We start from the raw sequence: 20,000 nt of genomic DNA on the forward strand, positions 1-20,000 counted from the left end.
TTTTGAAATATGTGGAGGCTATTATAATTTTGAGTCTAAAACGAGCTCCTTTGCCCTAACCAGTGCTGTCTTTTACACAGTAAATACGAAGGCATATTCAGGTAACGTAGCTAAATATGATTCAGCCTTATGAACTACAGCACATCCAAAGCTGTTCTCTGATTTAAAAATCAGCAAATGGCTTTACTTGATCTTTATCTACAGAATCTTGTTCAAGGAACTTGGTGTTGACCTCTTCTATGGGAATGTTTTTTTTTTTTTTTTCTGCAAATAACTCTTGGCATGTGGATTATTCAAGAATGACCCAGGGTGGACCATGAAGACTCATCATTTTGATAATTAAGTCTCATCTGAAAGAGTTTCTAGCAATTCTAACAGTTTCTCACAGTTTCTAACTTTTCTGAAAACATCGTAGGAGGCTTTACTGGATCAATTTAGTTTTTGCTATCGTTTAATATTTTTCAGTCGGTGCAGAGCAAGGTTTTTCGCTGTACCAGCATTCTTTATAGATGCCAAAGACCCAAATCCTTTTTTCCTAGATCAAGTGGTATTTTATTAATATCCACGTCAATGCTATCAATTGGGGAAGTTCTAGATACACCTGAGTACATCCTAAGGCCCATATTGTATACGATGTCCATTTCTCGCAGTTCAGTTTTACATGCAGAAGAATATATTTAGCAACCGAACTCAAGCTTTGATCTATACTGAGAATCATATAGCGTCATTAATAACGTCTTGTCTGCTCTCCAACTATAACACTAGACAAGGGTTTTTTTTTTTTTTTAAATTAGAGGTTTTTTCACCTTCAATTTTAAGGTTTCAAGGGGGCTAGACTATGTGAGTTTACAATCATATATCATGACTAGAATTTTAACTTCCTTTTAATAAGGTGAAATTGTTCCCTTTAAAGCTGAAGTGAGTATACTTCGATTTGTTTACAAATCATGAATCAAACATCCCGAGTCTTAGATATTGAAAATTTAAAACTATAATCATCTGCCCATTTAACACTGACACTGATAGACTTTTGAAAATGCTTACAAACTAACGGGGTATCATATCTAGTGTATTTTGCCAAATTATCAGCAACGAGAGAACGCTTTACAGGAAAGGAAAATTTCTTTAGGATACTTTTCATAGCTATGACAAAACAGTAAATGCTATAGGTACTTCCCAGTGGAATTTATTCCTCTTGAATAAGAGGCCAAGATATTGTGTTTCCCACTCTTACTTTATGAATATGTCCAATATAAAAAAGAATCAATGGATCTAATCATATTAGCATGCCATTTTGCTATGTACAGTAATCTCATAGACTTTCTCAAGATTCAGAAAACACCGATAATTTGACATTGCCTGGGGGAAGCCTTCTTGAATTTGGTTGACTTATCTAGACAACGTTAATAGAAATGGTTGGTTATTTCAAAAACTGGAGTAAAAGAGGAAAACGATAGATTTTAGATACCAAACTAATCTGGTGTAGGTCTTTTTTTCTATTTGCTTAGTGATATAACTTGTTAGACCAATTGGTCTGCTTTCCAATCCATTCCTATTGGATATTTTAGCTGGAATGATAATGGCATTTTCTCAGCTTTTTGGTAGTACAGTATACCAGTCACCCATTTTTTATTCAAGACTTTCAAAAGAAAGACCCTGGTATTTTCTGACAAATGCTTCAAAATTCATTTAATATTGTATTTTCGACAGAAGTGCTGACCTCGGTTGGAGACAGAGCGTCTTTAAATTCTTAAATTATAGAATAGATCAATGCCATTAGAGCTAAGATCCAAAGCAATATGTGATTTATGAATTCTTTAAAACTTGATAGAATGATTTTCAGGCGTAAGATACTTAAAAAATGTCTATCTTTAAAATGGGTAAAACAGAAGGAACAAACTTGCCACTAAGCTTTTTAATCTTTTTTTTCAAAACAGTTGTCATTGGAGTTCTTGAACTGCTTCCATTAACATAGTATTACCATGACTCCCTTGCATTTCTTAAAATGCATTCGCTGCTTGGAAAGGACATGTGTATAAAGTATATTGTTCCATTTTGAGAAGAGCCATTATTTTATGTCTGACACAACATTTTCTGATAACGTTTCTTTGAACATGCATATTTTTCCATGGAACTGTAGGTCTATAAGGTTTCTTTTTAGGGTTGTAATAGTATCATGATGGCTTTTCAAGATACTTCAGTAAAAAAAAAAGTCATATGAGAGTTAAAAGATTCAAATTCTCTAAGATAATACCGTGACATAAATTGCTCCTATCGACCTTTCATTTTGAGGAGATTTACTTGGGGTGTGTTTAACATTTTTCAAGTGTATAGGGAAAGGGTTACTTTCATTCAAATATTCATCTACTAACTAAACATAATTCAGATGGATACTTGAATAGCAGATCACTGATTGCCATAGGTAGCCCTGTGATGTAACATCACCCCATACAGTGATGACCATTACAATCTCAGAGCAAAAAAAGATTGAGTAGGAAGCTCCCTCATTGAATGCTAAATATCATTTTCAATAAAACCACATTTGGGAGAAGGGTAAAGGGAGTAGATAGCCAAAGTGCCATCTAAATCACACTAATAATCACACAATATTTTAAAGACTTGTGTACAACAATAGTCTTACCTCCATTGACACGATCTTCAGGTGGAAGTCAATGAAAAAATGAATAGTTCAATCCAGGAGGAAAAGGAGGATTGCCTAACATAGTCTCCTCCAAGCATGCAATTCCTGGGTTGTGATCAGACCTTTATTATTGTTACCGAAAACCCTTGGACACTCGGCAGTCTCATTCTTCGGGTAACTTTCTGGAAGCCAGAAATGTGAGAATTCATAGGACATCCCCCATGAGGAGGAAAACACAAATAGTGATATTAACGACCCCAACCGAGACATTAGCAAGCCATAGAGGACAATGCCTTGTTCATTGACTGACGCCAACTACAAAAGGAAATAGGATCTCCTGTGAACCAAAAGTTCTTTTCACACAGTCCCAAGTTTAATCCTTATTTGATACACACAAATGGAAAAATATTATATTCTACTGTCTATGGTTGTTGTAAAACAGCTCTTAGATGAAAATAAAGAGAACAGAAGAGGTGATGTGCAGGGATAAAAGAAAACACAAAGACACACACCTTACTCACACTTACTGACAACTTCTATTTAGCACAAATTTTCCCCTTACGTTATCAATAACTGGTCTCTTGGACATTTAAACAAAACATATTTCTTAAATTTGTATTACTCAAATCTAATAGAAAAAAAAGCAAACCACATTCATTAGAAAAATCAAGAACACTAATAAAAAGCACACCCGCAGCAAAAATGTACAATAAGTAAATAAATATATGTATATATTATTCGTCTATTATCCTGCTTTTTTTCCCATTCGTATGGGATAACACGGTTGCCTTCTTTGAATGACTTTGCTTTAGCTTTACTCATATATATATATATATATATATATATATATATATATATATATATATATATATATATATATATATATATATACATATATATATATATATATATATATGTATATATATATATATATATATATATATGTACATATATATATATATATATATATATGTATATATATATATATATATGTACATATATATATATATATATATATATATATATATATATATATGTACATATATATATATATATATATATATATATATATATATAATATATATATACATATATATATATATATATATATATAAATATATATATACATATATATATATATATATATAATATATATATATACATATATATATATATATATATATATATATATCTATATATATATATGTATGTACATATATATGTATATATATATATATATATATATATATATATATATATATGTATATATATATATGTACATATATATATATATATATATATATATATATATATATATATATATATATATGTATATATATATATATATATATATATATATATATATATATATATATGCATGCCATGCGTGTATATGTTTGAGTAGACACTATCGTCTACACAAGGCTGTACAGTCTAACACATCTCGTTGGAACAGTCAACTGCACTTCCTGTGTCCGTGCCTGTTCATCATTACCATTACCATCATTCTATTTAAATACTATTCAAAATGTAGTGGTTAAATTCAAAGGGGTTGTCGTCACCTATATCGTATACTTCAGTAGTTCTAGTAGTGATCCAATAGTAGTCCTAATACGACTGATAAATAAACAGAAAAAAACACATATGAATACTCCAAGCTAATTAAGCTACCGCACCATAAAAAAAATGAATAAACTTATTCTATCATTCACAACCACTCCAAACACAGATAAACAATACTTACTGATAAATAAACTCAATACTTCCAAAGCTGATTAGATAAGATAAATATATAAATCCAGCATCATAAAAACAACTTACTCTTGCTGCACTCAATCAAAAAAAAAAAATGCACTCGCCCAAGACATTCATTACTGTCCTAACCTATCTAATAAAAAGTAGATAAACAATCTTCAATTATTCCAGTAATCTTTCCCGCTATCAACAATCATACTCTCTCTCTCTCTCTCTCTCTCTCTCTCTCTCTCTCTCTCTCTCTCTCTCTCTCTCTCTCTCTCTCTCTCAAGGATTGGTAAACAAAACCAAAATGAAAGATTAAAAGAAAGATTCTCCACAGTGAATTACACAGCCATCTGAGAACTAAAGTTTGATTTTCCCTTTTTTTTTTACCCAAGGATGCAATCTTTGATTCAGCAGTTTTGATTATAAATGGGGTAACAATTGTCTGAACTAACAATAATCCGTATAAAATAACGGTACTTTTTAAATTGAAATGCGATATAAAGTAAAAATTAATAAATGTCTAGACAGCATAATTCATCCCCTGAGACAATTTACCAAACCAATGGATACCTGCATTAACACTCATATTTACTTATGCAACGGTACAATGAGTCGCATGTTCCGTCAAATAATGAAAAAAGTGAACTGTAGGATTTCCGAATACATTGTGGTAGCGTTTGTTTGGGAAATGCTGTTGATTTAGTAAACATTTCATATCTTTAAAAGGAAGAGTTGTACAGATTTCTTATCTGATTTAGTTTCGGCGCGAACAATCTCCATATAACAAGTTATAACACCATCAAATTCTATACAGATCCTTTGGCTTAAAGATTACAGTCCATCAAACAAGACTGCATAGAATATATATTTACAGTTGTTGTTTTTTACTGAATCATTTCAGATTATAATGCTTTTAATATTTGATACACAATTCACAGATTTTTAAGGCATAACATTGCTCTCAAGATATCTTTCACATACTCAAACGAGTAGTTACCAGCATCACCTCACCAGATAGTACCAGTTCGGAAATCTTCTGGTAATCGATGACATTTAAGATCAATTCCTGAATAATTTATTTAGGCTATGGCTAGCCAACAGGGATAGGTACTACTTATTCTGACGTGTTGACATACAAAATGTCTAATTCGTAGTTCAGTAGCCTATAAAGAAAATGACTGAAAAGTAATACGCAATTTAAAATTTCATTCTACGCCACTGTTTCAAAGCAGGGCTTTATAATCAGGGCTAAAACAGATTGAAAATAAAAATAAAAATAAAAGTGACTCTGGTAAAAATAAATTGAATTGTGTACAAAGCAAATTCCAACCCATCTCTTCAAGTACGAACATTGAGTGGCCTATAAAAGCTAATATAAGTAATTATTTTACAGTTACTGAATCCAGTATAAGTAGGGAAGTTTCATCAGGAGATGAACTACGATTTCGAAACTATTACAGGCAATATTCAATTTACATTTATTTACATGTTCCCTAATATTGATTAAGTTATTCTTACTGAGTTAGAAGAACATCTTGCTCTGTGGCTAACTCCACGAGGGGGATCAATCAGTACTTTTAGAATCTACTAAGTTCCAAGATTACCATATTGGGCAAGTACAGTATATTTATAAAACCCAAATGGAAGGTATTATATAATTTGAACTTGAAAAGAAAATCAATTGTCCTGGGAATCTTAAGGAAAAGCATATAGTTAACGGGAAGCAAGAAGTGGAATGCTTACACTTTACTAGGTATAGAAGCATGAACATTAGGTTTAGGTACAATAGAAATTTTAATTATTGGTTGAAATTAATATGAATAGGTATTTGACAAATATGTATTTTTGGGCAGCAGTTTTCATACAAATACCTTCTACTATATTCCAGCTCCTTGTTAAAATTAATCCAATAGGAAGAGCCAACGAAATCTTATCAACACTTTCCCACTTGTGTCTATCGCAAAGAAACAATTTACACCTGCTTTTTCTAGCTTTAACAAAACAGACTTTTTTATCTGTCACACAGGGCCTTCTCCCTTTCCTACGATTTGAGAGAGAGAGAGAGAGAGAGAGAGAGAGAGAGAGAGAGAGAGAGAGAGAGAGAGAGAGAGAGAGAGAGAGAGAGAGGTTTTATGTTTTATTTGAACTTTGATAAACTTTGACAATGTACTTTTCAGATTCTCTAGGCCTTCATCGAGTAGAGAACCCATCCCACAGTGACGGTGCAGTGTCTCTGCACTTGTACTGTCCACCTTACAGCTCCTGCTCGATGTTCGATGAGCGTACCGGCAAGAGGACCAAATGCCCAGTTACATTTTGGAGTAAATTTGGAAAAAAATGTGAAACAGTAAGTGGAAGAGTAATCCAGTTTAAGGGTAAACTGTTTATATGATTTTTGCTACACCATTGGGAATTTTTCTATGAGAGTTATAATACCAGGTCAAGTGAGATTATTTAGTCGTTTTCAGAAATGCATAACGATAAGTAAATTTGAAAATTTGGAATAAATTGAATATTTTTTTACTGTTCTAAATATCCTCTTCTCTGCTTAGACTCCACGGTAAGAGTTTTCAATTCATATTTCTCGGTTACTTGAGATTTTCCCTTGATAGATGTAATGATATTTTCTCTCAAAATATTCTTGAAACTAAGGAGAATCAAAATGTGACAAGTTCATTGAAAAGGGAATAAGCAATGCCATTAGAATTTATATATATTATTTCTCCTATTAGAGCTAGTACTCTACGCAAAAAATGCTGAAAATATCACATTTGCCGGAGAAATGAAAAAGGATATACTCCACTAATCAGATACCTCCAAACAGTGTGTATTTACTTATCATTCTTTGCATCATTACCTTCCATTGCAAGCTATGAATTAATGAAATAATATTCAGTTGTCTCTGCTTTAACAATATGCAGCTGTAATTAGTTCTGAAGTACTGTATTAGAAGTGTGAAATCAAAACTGTATTTGACTGTACTTCACACACACATAAACCAGTCTCATGAGAGGATGCTTAAACTAATGCATCAATAAGACTGTATATAAATGTAGTACTTTTCTATGCAGTAGTTGCAAAAGTCATAAAAGAAAATAAAAATCCCACATTGAGATGCAAAAAAAAAAAAAAACTCTCCTGGAATCTGACATTCAGGAAAAATGCATTGTCTAAATAAAAATTCAAGCTGCTGCAATCGTTGATTTGAAAAAGTTTTTCATATCCTTGCATTTACCTTTGAAAATTTCGGCTTAACATACATACTTCATTTCTGAGAAAAAGAAAAAGAAAATGTCCGTAAAAAATATTCTGTATTCCACTTTGAATATAATATAATTTAGAAATTAAATACAAAGTTTTTTTGTTTAGAAATCTTGCTCTGTCATCCATTAGGAGATTTTGTTTATTCCGAAACTATAATAGATTTCATGTAACTCTCTGATAAGCATACCTGGTCCTGGGTTATTGTGAACTTTCTTCAAACAAAATTATACAATTGAATAAAGAACAATTACATAAAAAGGAAAAAAAACTTTATGAAATCGTTCTCTATCTCACATGTGATTTATGTTTCTTTCTTTCCAGAGAAAATCTTAAGAAGGAAGACGACCAGTGCAGCAATGACTGCAAGTCCTCTACGACTACGGAGACTTTGCTTACAGTTCAAAATAATGTAGCATATAAGGCTGGTTACAAACTTGTGACAGAGGAAAGTTCTGTTACTATAACAAGCTTCATGTATTCATTCTTGCTATCAAGAAACTTTCACCCCCCTCAAAATTGGCTTAAGCTTTCGAATTTGCTATAATTTCAGTATATATAATGGTATGTCAAGCATGAATACCATAATTTTTGCATAATATCTGTACATTAAAATTTTTTATTTACAAATGGAGCTTTTTCTATTGGCTTCTGCTTAAAGTTTTTGCTCACTGGCACGTCTTTCTCAAAAAGGTGCTAATATACTTAATAATAATGACAAAGCATAACGAGGAAAGTTTAAGAAGCAAGTGCTTGCATATTGAAACAAATATATGAAATGGATTTTCATAATATGAATATATTAATATTCTAAAACTATCTTTGTTATAAAGTATAGATATTGAAGTACATATTTTGATAGAGAATATTTTATGCAGCATATCAACATTTAGATTTTTGTTAAAAATAATATGGCTTTATTCTTTTTCTTTAGCTTAGATTTCATAATACTGTAAGATATTGCAAATGAATAATCCTTTGAAAATTAAGATACATGCTTTTTAGGGTAATACTGAGCTGTTATATAAGGAGAAATATAAGTACCTATGCTTTTGTATCGTAAAGCACATGTATTTACGTTTCCAATTCTATTTGTTACTGTTTTTGTATTATATGCTATTTTTGGGGACTTACTTCTGTACAAAAATGAGACTATATAAATTTTGCATTCTTTGAGCGTTGTGATAACCACAGGAATGTGTATTCTTCAGCAAACTTTATCTTTTAAAGAAATAGTTCAAGGTTATGTAACTGATAATTGACTTCATGCAAAATTTGGCCTGCAAAAAAATGTCAAAATACCTTAATGAAAACAGGAAGTTGATGAATTTCCAAATAATTTCGTCTGGTAGCATTCATCTAATACCCCACATTGCAAATACATTACGAGAACCATGACTCAAGTCATTCTCTTTAAGAGATGTCAGCATTTTCAACCAATGACATAAAAAGATTCAAGACCTGAATTTCACATACCAGAGGAACTGAAGGAGTTTAATTTCTTAAAGATAAAGTATATCTGAAGGATGCACAAGTATAATATTTTCTTACACTTATATATAATTCTAAAAAAAAATAACGACTGATCACTATGATCTGGTAGACTTCCTTATATTTTGGAGTAAAATCTATTTCCACTATATTTTGGAATTTGCATTTAAACCTTTACCTATATGTCACTTTCCTGCAGTCAAAAGAGAATACATATGTTTTAACTGTATGCAATAAGATATTCTAAAGCATTTATTCTTTAATAAGAAAATATAAATCTAATTTTGGACGCAAATCCATTGCAGGGACCAAAGAATGGTTCTCATCACAGTTTCCCTTTTGCAAATAAAATTCCTTCAGAAAAGTGCTAGCCATTTATATTTCCATTATGTATATACATACTTGTGTTTTTGTGTATATATATATATATATATATATATATATATATATATATATATATATATATATATATATATATGCATATGTGTGTGTATAATCAATACATGTGTTTTTAACTTTTGAAATGCTTCAGAGAAAAGATAAGTGTTTGGCTACTACTGCACCTGAAGTACTGTACAGTTAACAGTTAACTCCCATAGACAGATGATGGTAAAAAACAAACGAAATATTGCCAGTAAATTGTTTTTTTTTTCTTTCTGTATAAAATCGAGACATTACGTCACAGTGCAGCCACGCCAATCAATAATTCCTTGATCTCCTCATATTTTAATAATAATTGATGGCTAGCAGATAAGATTTCCAAATCTATTGAAATAAAAGCTTCATCTTTTGTGAATATCATGGCTGACCTCCTACACATTTGATAATACATAGAAAACTCTTTTGAGAAGAGTCGTACTTTATGTCGTTGATAGTTTCATCAATCTACTAGACACGTAAACATCTAACCAACCTTATACAATTCAAAATTGAGGCTTTGATTAAATATAATCTGACACCACTTTAAATTAAGATTATGAAACATCCACGTATATGGATATTTATTTTATACATATGATTTTAAGTATGTTTAATCACTTATCTATCAATACAAAACGGTTGGATCTATATAAGAGTAAAGACTCAGAGAAACTAAAACAAATGCACCATCTCCCACCACTATTACTTCATTTTGACAGCTGCTAATATAGGATTAAATCAGTTTTTTATGTTGAAGTAAAGCATAACCATCAATGTGAGATGCTAAAAAATCTGCTATCTATCCTTTGAGACAACGGACAGAAATCTGTGAATATAACATATTAGACGATTGCACAGATCTACAAATATATTCAACCGTATTACTAGAAATTGTTCAAGTGAGTTACTTTGAAGGAAATCATCTTCTACATGTTGACTGACATACCAAGGGATGTTACTAGATATCAATATAATTTGTATCTTCTTTTCTGAAAAAAACTTTTCATAAAATAAATCTTCTTACTAAATATTTACTTAAATTTTGCTCTGTATCTCATATTTTTGTGGTGTAGGGGAAAGATATTCTTATAATAAATAATGTCTAGAATATATAATTATTATTATCCTGGTTTGCAAAAGGGTCTTTGGATTTATAAGATACAAGACACGACGTTGCAGGGATTTTGTGAAAAATATTTTCCTTATAAAGCTAGGTATTTAAAATTATTTGACTTCTGTTACACTTACTAAATAGAAATAAAAATATGTCATTACCATAATTAACAAGAAGCATTTTACATTCACAGTTAATTTACAACCGTTGAAAAATATACACGGTTATGCTAAATTAACAAGTGGCATCACACAGAATGCCAACGATGCCGAAATGAATGCCAGGATTATGAAGATTCTTGTAACTGAAAACTCCTTATGACACAAAATCTACTGAAGGTGTCCATAGATGATCAAAATATTAATTTGCACGAGTTAGACATTACAAAAAAAATTGGTGGTCTAGGGTGCATATTGAAGGTCTCCTTTTACAATATAGTATGACGCAAAATAATATTGCTGAACATTAATGGAGACAGAGATTTTAATATAAAATACTGGGTGATTGCAAAACTATAAAAAGGTATTGAATCGTAATACTGTGCTTAAATAGACTTCGGGTGACCACTATTATATATAATACATCTATATCTTATAAAGATTAATACAAACTTCAACGAACTTCAGTACCAATAATGATAATGAATCTATATTCTCGAGATAACTGCAAATTTAATCGAACTTCAAATTTGACACTTAATTTGCGAGAAAATGCCACTATAATTACAAAAGAAAATTCTTTAAACCACCATCCTTCCAGCATTGAAATGGGCGTTTTCTTCCAAAGTACTCGTGAGTGGGCATTCAACAAACGAATATCACAGTCACAGGCAATGCTGTAGCTGGTCGTAGCCATGGAGGTGTGGCGGGTAGGAATTTACTGCCAAGACTGACATAGTTAAGGATCCAGAGAAGAATCTGCCGGGAAGCATGCACGCCCTAAGTCAACTTTACTAATAAACTGCTCTTTAATAGAATAAATGTATTTTCTCTGCCTGATATATAGTATAGTCTACCTGCCTTATTGCTGAAGGTATGCACTTTTTGTAAGACAATTATTCGTCACTCTAAACCCCTCCTGTTTCGTAGCTTTTTAAAATGATATTACAGAATTCTACAGTGTAAATTATCATCGAAAAAAAAAAAAGAATAGGAGTTTGTTGTTATTGATTCTATTTTAATATAACATGGAAACTAATACTTTGATATAGAGTTCAGGATTCAACTGGTATCAACTTTGTTTACCTTTTTTATATCAAATGTTAAAAATGCAAAAGCACTTCAGTAATTAAACATGCATGCTTCTTAAAGCATAACAGGCAAAGTACTAAATTTGTACCTGTTGAGCAGAGCCAGGTTAGGAAGTCCCCTTTACATTACATACACTTAAGTTTAATGTATTGTGCTTTGTGTTGCATGCTTGCCTCAGCCAAAAGGCGTTGAGGGTTTGAAGTTTCACCATTAACCATAATGTTATTGTGACGGGCCGAGAAAAGGTTGTGACTCAAAGAGAGGTTGAAAGTAACTGAGTAAATTTATTATAGAACACTCCTTTATATACAAAAGCTCAAAGAACAAGAAATTTCATGTTAAAAAACAGATACTGTTACAGAGGAGAAAACCAGACATGTTTATTCTGGTTCTTTTTAGTGCGAGGGAAGAGTGAAGATACAAGCATAATATATACACAAAATGAACTATGTACGATCGTGTGACACACGGTTGGTACATGGCTCCCCACCTAAAAATGACATACTGTACATGTTAAATAGGGTGCCCTGATCTAGAGAGGTGAACTGTAGGCGGGTCATCTGGCAGGAGATGAACAGGTTTTAGACGATCAATGGAGACCCAGTCTTCTTTGCCACGAATGTTAAGTAGGAATGCTTTCGGACTGCATCAGATCACAAGGAAAGAGCCCGTGTAAGGGGGCGTTGGCGGTGGCTTGCTTGTGTCGTTGCGCAGGAAGACGTGTGTTGCAGAGTGCAAGTCTGTTGGTATGTGATGCTTCGCTGGTGGCTGGTATGTCTGGCGGCATGGAGTAAATTTTCCCACGACGTGACGTATGCGCTGGAGATCGTTGGAGGAGGTTGTAGAAGGAAAAAATTCGGCAGGGACATCCAACGGGTCGCCATGCACCATTTCAGCTGCCGAGACGTCGAGGGCGTCTTTGGGAGTGGTTCTTAGTCCCAGGAGGACCCAGGGAAGCTGAGTAAACCAGTTACAATCCTTGCAGCGGGACATCAAAGCTGCTTTGAGGGTGCAATGAAAACGTTCAACCATTCCATTGGCAGCGGGGTTGTAGGCCGTTGTCTGATGTAGGGTAATGCCCAGGAGATTTGCTAATGATGTCCACAATTGAGAGGTGAAAGTGGTACCCCTGTCAGAAGTAATATGCTCAGGGATACCAAATCTTGCAATCCATCCTGAGAGTAAGGCAGATGTACATGAGGCGGACGTTGCAGTTTCCATGGAAATGGCTTCAGGCCAACGAGTGGAGTGGTCGATGACGGTAAACAGGTAGCGATGTCCTTGTGATGTGGGTAGGGGGCCTACAACGTCGACGTGAATGTGTGCGAAACGACGCTGAGGTTGAGGAAAGGTGCCCACTCCGGAATCCGTGTGTCGATGTATTTTGGAAGTTTGGCAAGAAGTACAGGCGCGGACCCAATCCTTAGCATCCTTAGAAATGCCGTGCCAAATGAACTTCGCAGGAATCCAAGGGCGCGGTCTACCAGTACTGACGTCACAGAGGAGGGTGGTGTTGGAGTCTTCGAGGGGATGTCTTCCCAACGGAGGGACGTGCAGGATGTCCTACATGCTTGATACTCTAGATCCTGTCGTTGGGCTTCAGCCAGGTCGTTGTAATCCAATTCCAGTTGAACGGCAGCCAACGTGTTTCTTGACAGGGCATCGGCAATGGGATTCATTTTCCCAGGGACGTATTGAAGGGTGCAATTGTATTCAGCCACGGCGGAGAGATGTCGGCGTTGCCAGGCGGACCAGGCGTCAGACTGTCGAGTGAAGGCGTGCACCAGAGGCATGTGGTCTGTGCGAATGACGAAGGGCGTACCTTCTAAGAAATGGCGAAAGTGACGGACAGCCAAGTGCACGGCCAGCAATTCCCGATCGAAGGTAGAATAACCCGATTCTGCCTTGGACAGTTTTCTGCTGAAGAAGGCCAACGATGATAATAGTTGATCATGCCCAAGAATTCCTGCAGAGCTTTGACGGTCGAGGGCGCGAGGGGACTCCTTCAGGAGTGATGTGGTGCCCTAACAACGACACTTCGTTGGCGCCAAAGGTACACTTGTCGTGCCGGACTACAAGGCCGTTTTGTTGCAGGCTGTCGAGCACGATGCGCAGGTGACGGAGGTGTTCCTCTTTTGAGGAGGAGAACACAAGTATGTCGTCCACATAACATACACAGAAAGGGAGGTCCCCTAAGATGCCATCCATGAGACGTTGAAACGTGGCCCCAGCATTACGAAGGCCAATACAGGAGTAATTGAAGGTGTATGTACCAAACGGAGTGGTGATGGCGGTCTTGGGGATGTCTTCTGGGTTCATAGGCACCTGATAATACCCCTTCAGGAGGTTGAGCGTAGAAAAAACCTTCGCTTTATGCAGGTAGGAGGTCCCGTCGGCAATGTTTGGGAGGGGGTAGTAATCCGGTTCTGTTTGCATGTTCAGGTGCCTGTAATCCCTGCACGGACGGAGTGAGCCATCTTTCTTCAGAACGATGTGTAAGGGTGGCGACCATGGGCTGGAGGCCTTTTGGCAAAGGCCCATTTCCTCCATTTCGGCGAACGTCTGTTTGGCGGCTGCCAATCGTTTTGGTGCCAGACGTCTGAATTTTGCGAAGACTGGGGGTCCCATCGTCTTGATATGATGATGAATACCGTGCTTGACAGGAACCGTGGGCGTTTGGTGAAGTTCTGGACAGAAAACTTCCGGGTACGACGTGAGGAGGTGGGCATAGGCATCCGTGGGTGCGCTAATGTGGAGAGCGAGGTTAGAGGGGCCGGGTTGAAGAGGTGTCGACAAGTACGAGTCTGCGTTGACCAATCGTCAGTGGGCGACATCGAACAGAAGGTGGAAATGAGAGAGGAAATCCGCACCGAGGATTGGCAATGTGACGTCAGCAACGAGAAACTTCCAATTAAATTTACAGTTTCCGAACGATAGTGTGAGGTTCTCGTAACTGTAGGTGGGTATTGCAGATCCGTTGGCAGCTACCAAGCGGATGTCGGCAGACGTAGACAGACTACGCCGTGTCCTGAAGAGTTCCCTTGGCAAAAGAGAACGACAAGCACCCGTGTCTACCAAAAATCGCACGCCCGTTCCTGCATCATGTAAAAAGAAAAGATTAGAAACACGGGAGGCCACCGCCACGAGCGATGGCCTACTTACACGTTTTTTGGCCACTGACAATCCTTGGCACATTTCTTCGCGGTTGCCCCGAATCTGAAGTGGCGTTGATGGAGGTCTTGAAGTGGCTGTCCATAAGGGCGTCGGCTTTGGTCATCAAGTCCTTTATGGGTAAACTATCGACATCGGGTATGGCAGCGTGTATAGGTCTGGGTAAATGGCGTATCCAAAGGGCACGAAGTATGTTCACCTCACGAGGAGAGCCGTCTGCGGCAGGTTGCAGGCGAGCGATACTGGTCATTTCCCTGAGGGCAAGCGAAGCCCTTTGGTCCCCAACGGTTGTTGCGAGAGCTGACAAAGGTTTGCTATACGGGCGGCTGGCGATGGCGAGTACTGCTGCAGAAGGTATGTTTTGAGGGCGTCATACGCTATTGGGGTGTCTCCTTGTTCACAAAGCCAGTCGGATATTTCCGGGAAGGTATCCTCGGGTATCGCCGCGAGAACATAATCTGCTTTGGTGGTTGAGCGAGTCACGCCCTTGATGCGAAACTGGACTTCTGCGGTTGAAACCAAGCAAACGCCTCTCCGCTGGCAAACTATGAAAGTTTCAATGGGGCAGCCGCAGCGCCAACTTCCGTAGAGTCCGCCATAGTACCAACAATGGAGGGGCGAGGGGCGGGGTGGAAGGCGGTGGGAGCGAGTCGACTTCCGGGGTCACCAATGTGACGGGCCGAGAGAAGGTTGTGACTCAAAGACAGGTTGAAAGTAACTGAGTAAATTTATTATAGAACACTCTCTCTTATATACAAAAGCTCAAAGCAACAAGAAATTTTATGTTAAAAAACAGACACTGTTACAGAGGAGAAAAGCAGACATGTTTATTCTGGTTCTTTTTAGTGCGAGGGAAGAGCGAAGATACAAGCATGATATATACACAAAATGAACTATGTACGATCGTATGACACACGGTTGGTACAATATACTAAAAATTTTATGTCCATTTTTAAATTTTAATGTTTTATTAGAACTCATGATAATTAATTACATACTGTTTGTGTAAAGGCCATCAAAAGGGGACATTTTTTGGTTATTTATCTGGGAAATTGTAGGATGGCAATGATATATGGGGCTTTCTGTTCCGTTTCGTAGATTGCCAAGAGCTTTTCTCTGGAAGAGGGATTTTTTTGACAAAATGTCATAGCTTTCAAGAGACTTAAATTTACTTGAGTACTCAAAAAAGGCACTGTTCTTATTATGTCCATAGAGCAGTCCTGATGGTTTAAACACTTTAAGCCCAAAAGAGCATCAGGGATGACAATGCTCAGACCAAAGAGCATAGGAGCAATGCAGGGAGGCTAGCATCAAGTTGCATTAATGCGTCAGGTATGTGCCCATTTGTGTTAGGGACTACATGGATCCTAGGGTCGATTATCTCCTCTTTCATCTGTTTCAGTGACCGTTGAGTCACAATTCTCCTGCCAAATATTGTTTCAGCAGAACTAACAGATTCTTGTCTTGGCATACATCTCCATTCATGTAGTGAAAGATAAACCGTTCAAATATTTCTTCATTAGGTTTTTAACTATTTTACCGCAGCTCAGTCTTTCCATTGCCTTTCTGGTGATAAGGTGATGACATATAGAGGTCAAGGCAACAAGAATTTTCATGTTTAAAATTGACACAGTTAACATTGAAAAAAAAACAGGCATGTTTTTTTCAGGTTCTTTTAAGTGCGAGGGGAAAGCAAAGATACAAGCACAAAGTGAATTATGTACGATCGTGTGACACACGGTCGGTACGGTACCCTCAATCAAGAAATTCCAGCTTATGTTCTACAATCTGTATTTACACTAATGTGTGGTAAGAGGGACCCATCAGATCGAGAATGAATATTAGTACTAACAGTTGGTCAAGATATGTGTAAAGCAGCAACAGGTGGACAGTGGAAGATGAAAACGCATAACCTACTATGTATGACACTCTGCTATCTCTTCAAATCTACACAATCAACTACTTTTCTAAACAAACTAGGTAATTATGAGTCCTATGCTTTCCCTTTTGAATTGGAAACAGTCCTGGTATATACATGGTTAAAAGTGTTTCAGTAATCAGTAATAGTGATGCGGTTAAGAATCAACCTGAAGGAACAGTGTTTCATGGCGACCAAGACAATTTTGATCAGCTGGTGTCTGATGTTTATGGAACTGGATCAGTTCAAAGCACAGTTGGAATCTACGGGGAAGAATTTGGATTCTGTAAAGATGATGGCCTGAAATTAGTCCCTCGTATGACTGAACCCATTCCTGAGAAGATTCAAAGGTCCAGTTTAAGAGTTTCCACCATACTACTGGAGAAAACGACATGAAGAATCAACCCTCATAGTGTCCTCAAACTGTGCTGAAAATTCCAGCATCAAGATTCTGATTTTTTTTTTTTTAGATTATTGCTTGTCATATGCCCTTTGAGAGTCAATTTATCCCGGCTACATCACGATCTGTGTCTAGTAGGCTACTGCTATACTCCAAACTTTACGACAGCTATTTATGTAGATATATGTATGTGCATATATATCTGTGTGTATATATATAATATATATATAATGTATATATATAAATATATATATATATATATATATATATATATATATATATATATATATATATAAAATTACAGTATTTTTTAGGTTTTTAACGGGGAGCCCTGCCCTTCCAGCGGGCAGGGGTAGCCCGGCCCTGCCTGTGGGAAGGGGGGGGGAGCCAAGCCCTGCCAGCGGGAGGGGGGAGCCCCGCCCTTCCACAGGGAAGGAGGGGAGCCACCCTCCCAGCAGAAAGGGGGGAGCCTCCCTGCCAGCAGGAAGGGGAGAGCCCCGCCCTGCCAGCGGGAAGGGGGGAGCCCCGCCATGCCAGCGGGAAGGGGGGAACCACGCCATGCCAGCGGGAAGGAGGGAACCCCGCCCTGCCATTGGGAACAGGGAGCCCCCCTGCCAGTAGGAAGGGGGGAGCCCTGCCCTGCCAGTAGGAAGGGGGGAGCCCCGCCATGCCAGCAGGAAAAGGGAACCCCGCCATGCCATCGGGAAGGGGGAAAATCTGCCCTGCCAGCGGCAAGGGGGAGCCCCGCCCTGCCAGTGGGAAGGGGGGTCCCCGCCCTGCCAGTGGGAAGGGGGGTCCCCGCCCTGCTAACGGGAAGGGAGGGCCCCGCCCTGCCAGCGGGAAGCGGGAGCCCCGCCCTACCAGCAGGAAGGGGTTAGCTCGCCCTGCCAGTGGAAAGGGGGGAGCCTCGCCCTGCCAGCACAAAAGGGGGGAGCCCAGCCCTGCCAGTGGAAAGGGGGGAGCCCCGCCCTGCCAGTGGAAAGGGGGGAGCCCCGCCCTTCCACCCTTCCAGCGGTAAGGGAGGAGCCCTGCCCTTCCAGCGCGAAGGGGGAAGCCCCGCTCTGCCAGCGGGAAGGAGGGACCCCGCCCTGCCAGCGGGAAGGGGGGAGCCCTGCCCTGCCAGCGGAAAGGGGTGAGCCCCGCCCGGCCAGCGGGAAGGGGGAGCCCCGCCTTGCCAGCGGGAAGGGGGAGCCCCGCCTTGCCAGCGGGAAGGGGGAGCCCTGTCCTGCCAGCAGGAAGGGGGAGCCCCGCCCTGTCAGCGGGAAGGGGGGAGCCCCGCCCTGCCACCGGGAAGGGGGGAGCCCCGCCCTGCCACCGGGAAGGGGGGAGCCCCGCCCTGCCAGCGAGAAGGGGGGAGCTCCGCCCTGCCAGCGGGAAGGGGGGAGCCCCGCCCTGCCAGCGGGAAGGGGGGAGCTCCGCCCTGTCAGCGGGAAGGGGAGAGCCCCACCCTGCCAGCGGGAAGGGGGGACCCCCCTACCAGCGGGAAGGGGGAACCCCGCCCGGCCAGCGGGAAGGGGGGAGCCCCTCCCGACCAGGGGGAAGGGGAGAGACCCGCCTGCCCAGCTGGAAGGGGGAAGGGGAGAGCCCCGCCCGCCCAGTGGGAAGGGGGAGGCCCTCCGGGCTAGCGGGAAGTGGGCAGCCCCGCTGAGCCATCGATATAGAGTTCCTGCATCTAGCTTATTTTTAAAAAATCATGAAGACCTTTTTGAAATCCCCAACAGGCTCCAAAAAGTCTTCAAAAAGTCTTCAAAACTCCTCTAACTCCTTCTTCGACCCCAATTTGTCTTTCATCATCAATAGAAAGTTGAATGCTTTCCTGTCAGAGCTCCAAAAGATTCATAGTCTCTCTCTTAGGAGAAATATGGAATACTATTGCATTCTCAAATCGGCTTTAAATGTTAGAAAACGTAAAAAGATCGTTGTGACTGTTTTATTGACCAACCCAAATTTGCAAGCTTTTATCACCGACTCACAATGAAGCTATTAAAAAGGAAACAAGATTTGGGTTTTGCAGAAAATGCTTTGATGAAAGTTAAGAGAATTGTTGAGTGTGCGAGTTTGAAAGAAAACCAAAATACTTCGTCATAATGGGATCAACGACAAGTTGAATCAGGAAGGCAGTCATGAAAAGCAAAGCAAGAATATTGAAGACTAATAACTGATTTATTTGAAAGGATTCGGAAAGAAAATACAAGAAGAAGAGGGAGACAAGAAGGAGAACGGGAGGGAAGAAATAAAGAATCCGAAAAGGAGAACTAGTTATTATTTGTTGATTAGTTTACGATAGGGCGGATTTGAAAGGAGAAAGTAAAGTCCCTAATATTGAAGATCCAAAAGTAAAGATTGTGCAGAATAAGGTGGAAACTGCACAGAAGTAGAGAATATTAAAGGACCAGAGAAAGATCGAGAATTCTTCAATCTGAAGTAATTTTTTTTCTCTCTAAAAAGGGAAGGACTTCTAAGGAGAGGCACTCCAATTGGAGGTGTTCCTTTTGGAAATTCCTAACAGGCTTCCATCCGGAATAGTCTTCAAAAGTCTCCCAACTCGTTGTTCGACTTCAACTTCTCTTCCGTCATCAATAGGAAAGTTG

At 38.4% G+C, this 20,000-nt stretch overlaps 1 protein-coding gene across 1 annotated transcript in view; it reads left to right on the top strand.

Moving 5' to 3' along the window:
- LOC137645721 (cysteine dioxygenase type 1) overlaps positions 1-10,558 on the top strand; it is a 70,959-nt gene extending 60,401 nt beyond the window's left edge. Inside the window, exons 4-5 of the mRNA XM_068378605.1 lie at positions 6,562-6,731; positions 7,970-10,558. Coding sequence (XP_068234706.1) covers positions 6,562-6,731; positions 7,970-7,981 — 182 coding nt within the window. The 3' untranslated portion in view covers positions 7,982-10,558. The remainder of the gene's footprint in view (positions 1-6,561; positions 6,732-7,969) is intronic.
- Positions 10,559-20,000: the final 9,442 nt, after the last annotated feature.

The sequence above is a fragment of the Palaemon carinicauda genome, chromosome 8, assembly GCF_036898095.1.
Source record: "Palaemon carinicauda isolate YSFRI2023 chromosome 8, ASM3689809v2, whole genome shotgun sequence".
In the NCBI taxonomy this organism is placed as follows: domain Eukaryota; kingdom Metazoa; phylum Arthropoda; class Malacostraca; order Decapoda; family Palaemonidae; genus Palaemon; species Palaemon carinicauda.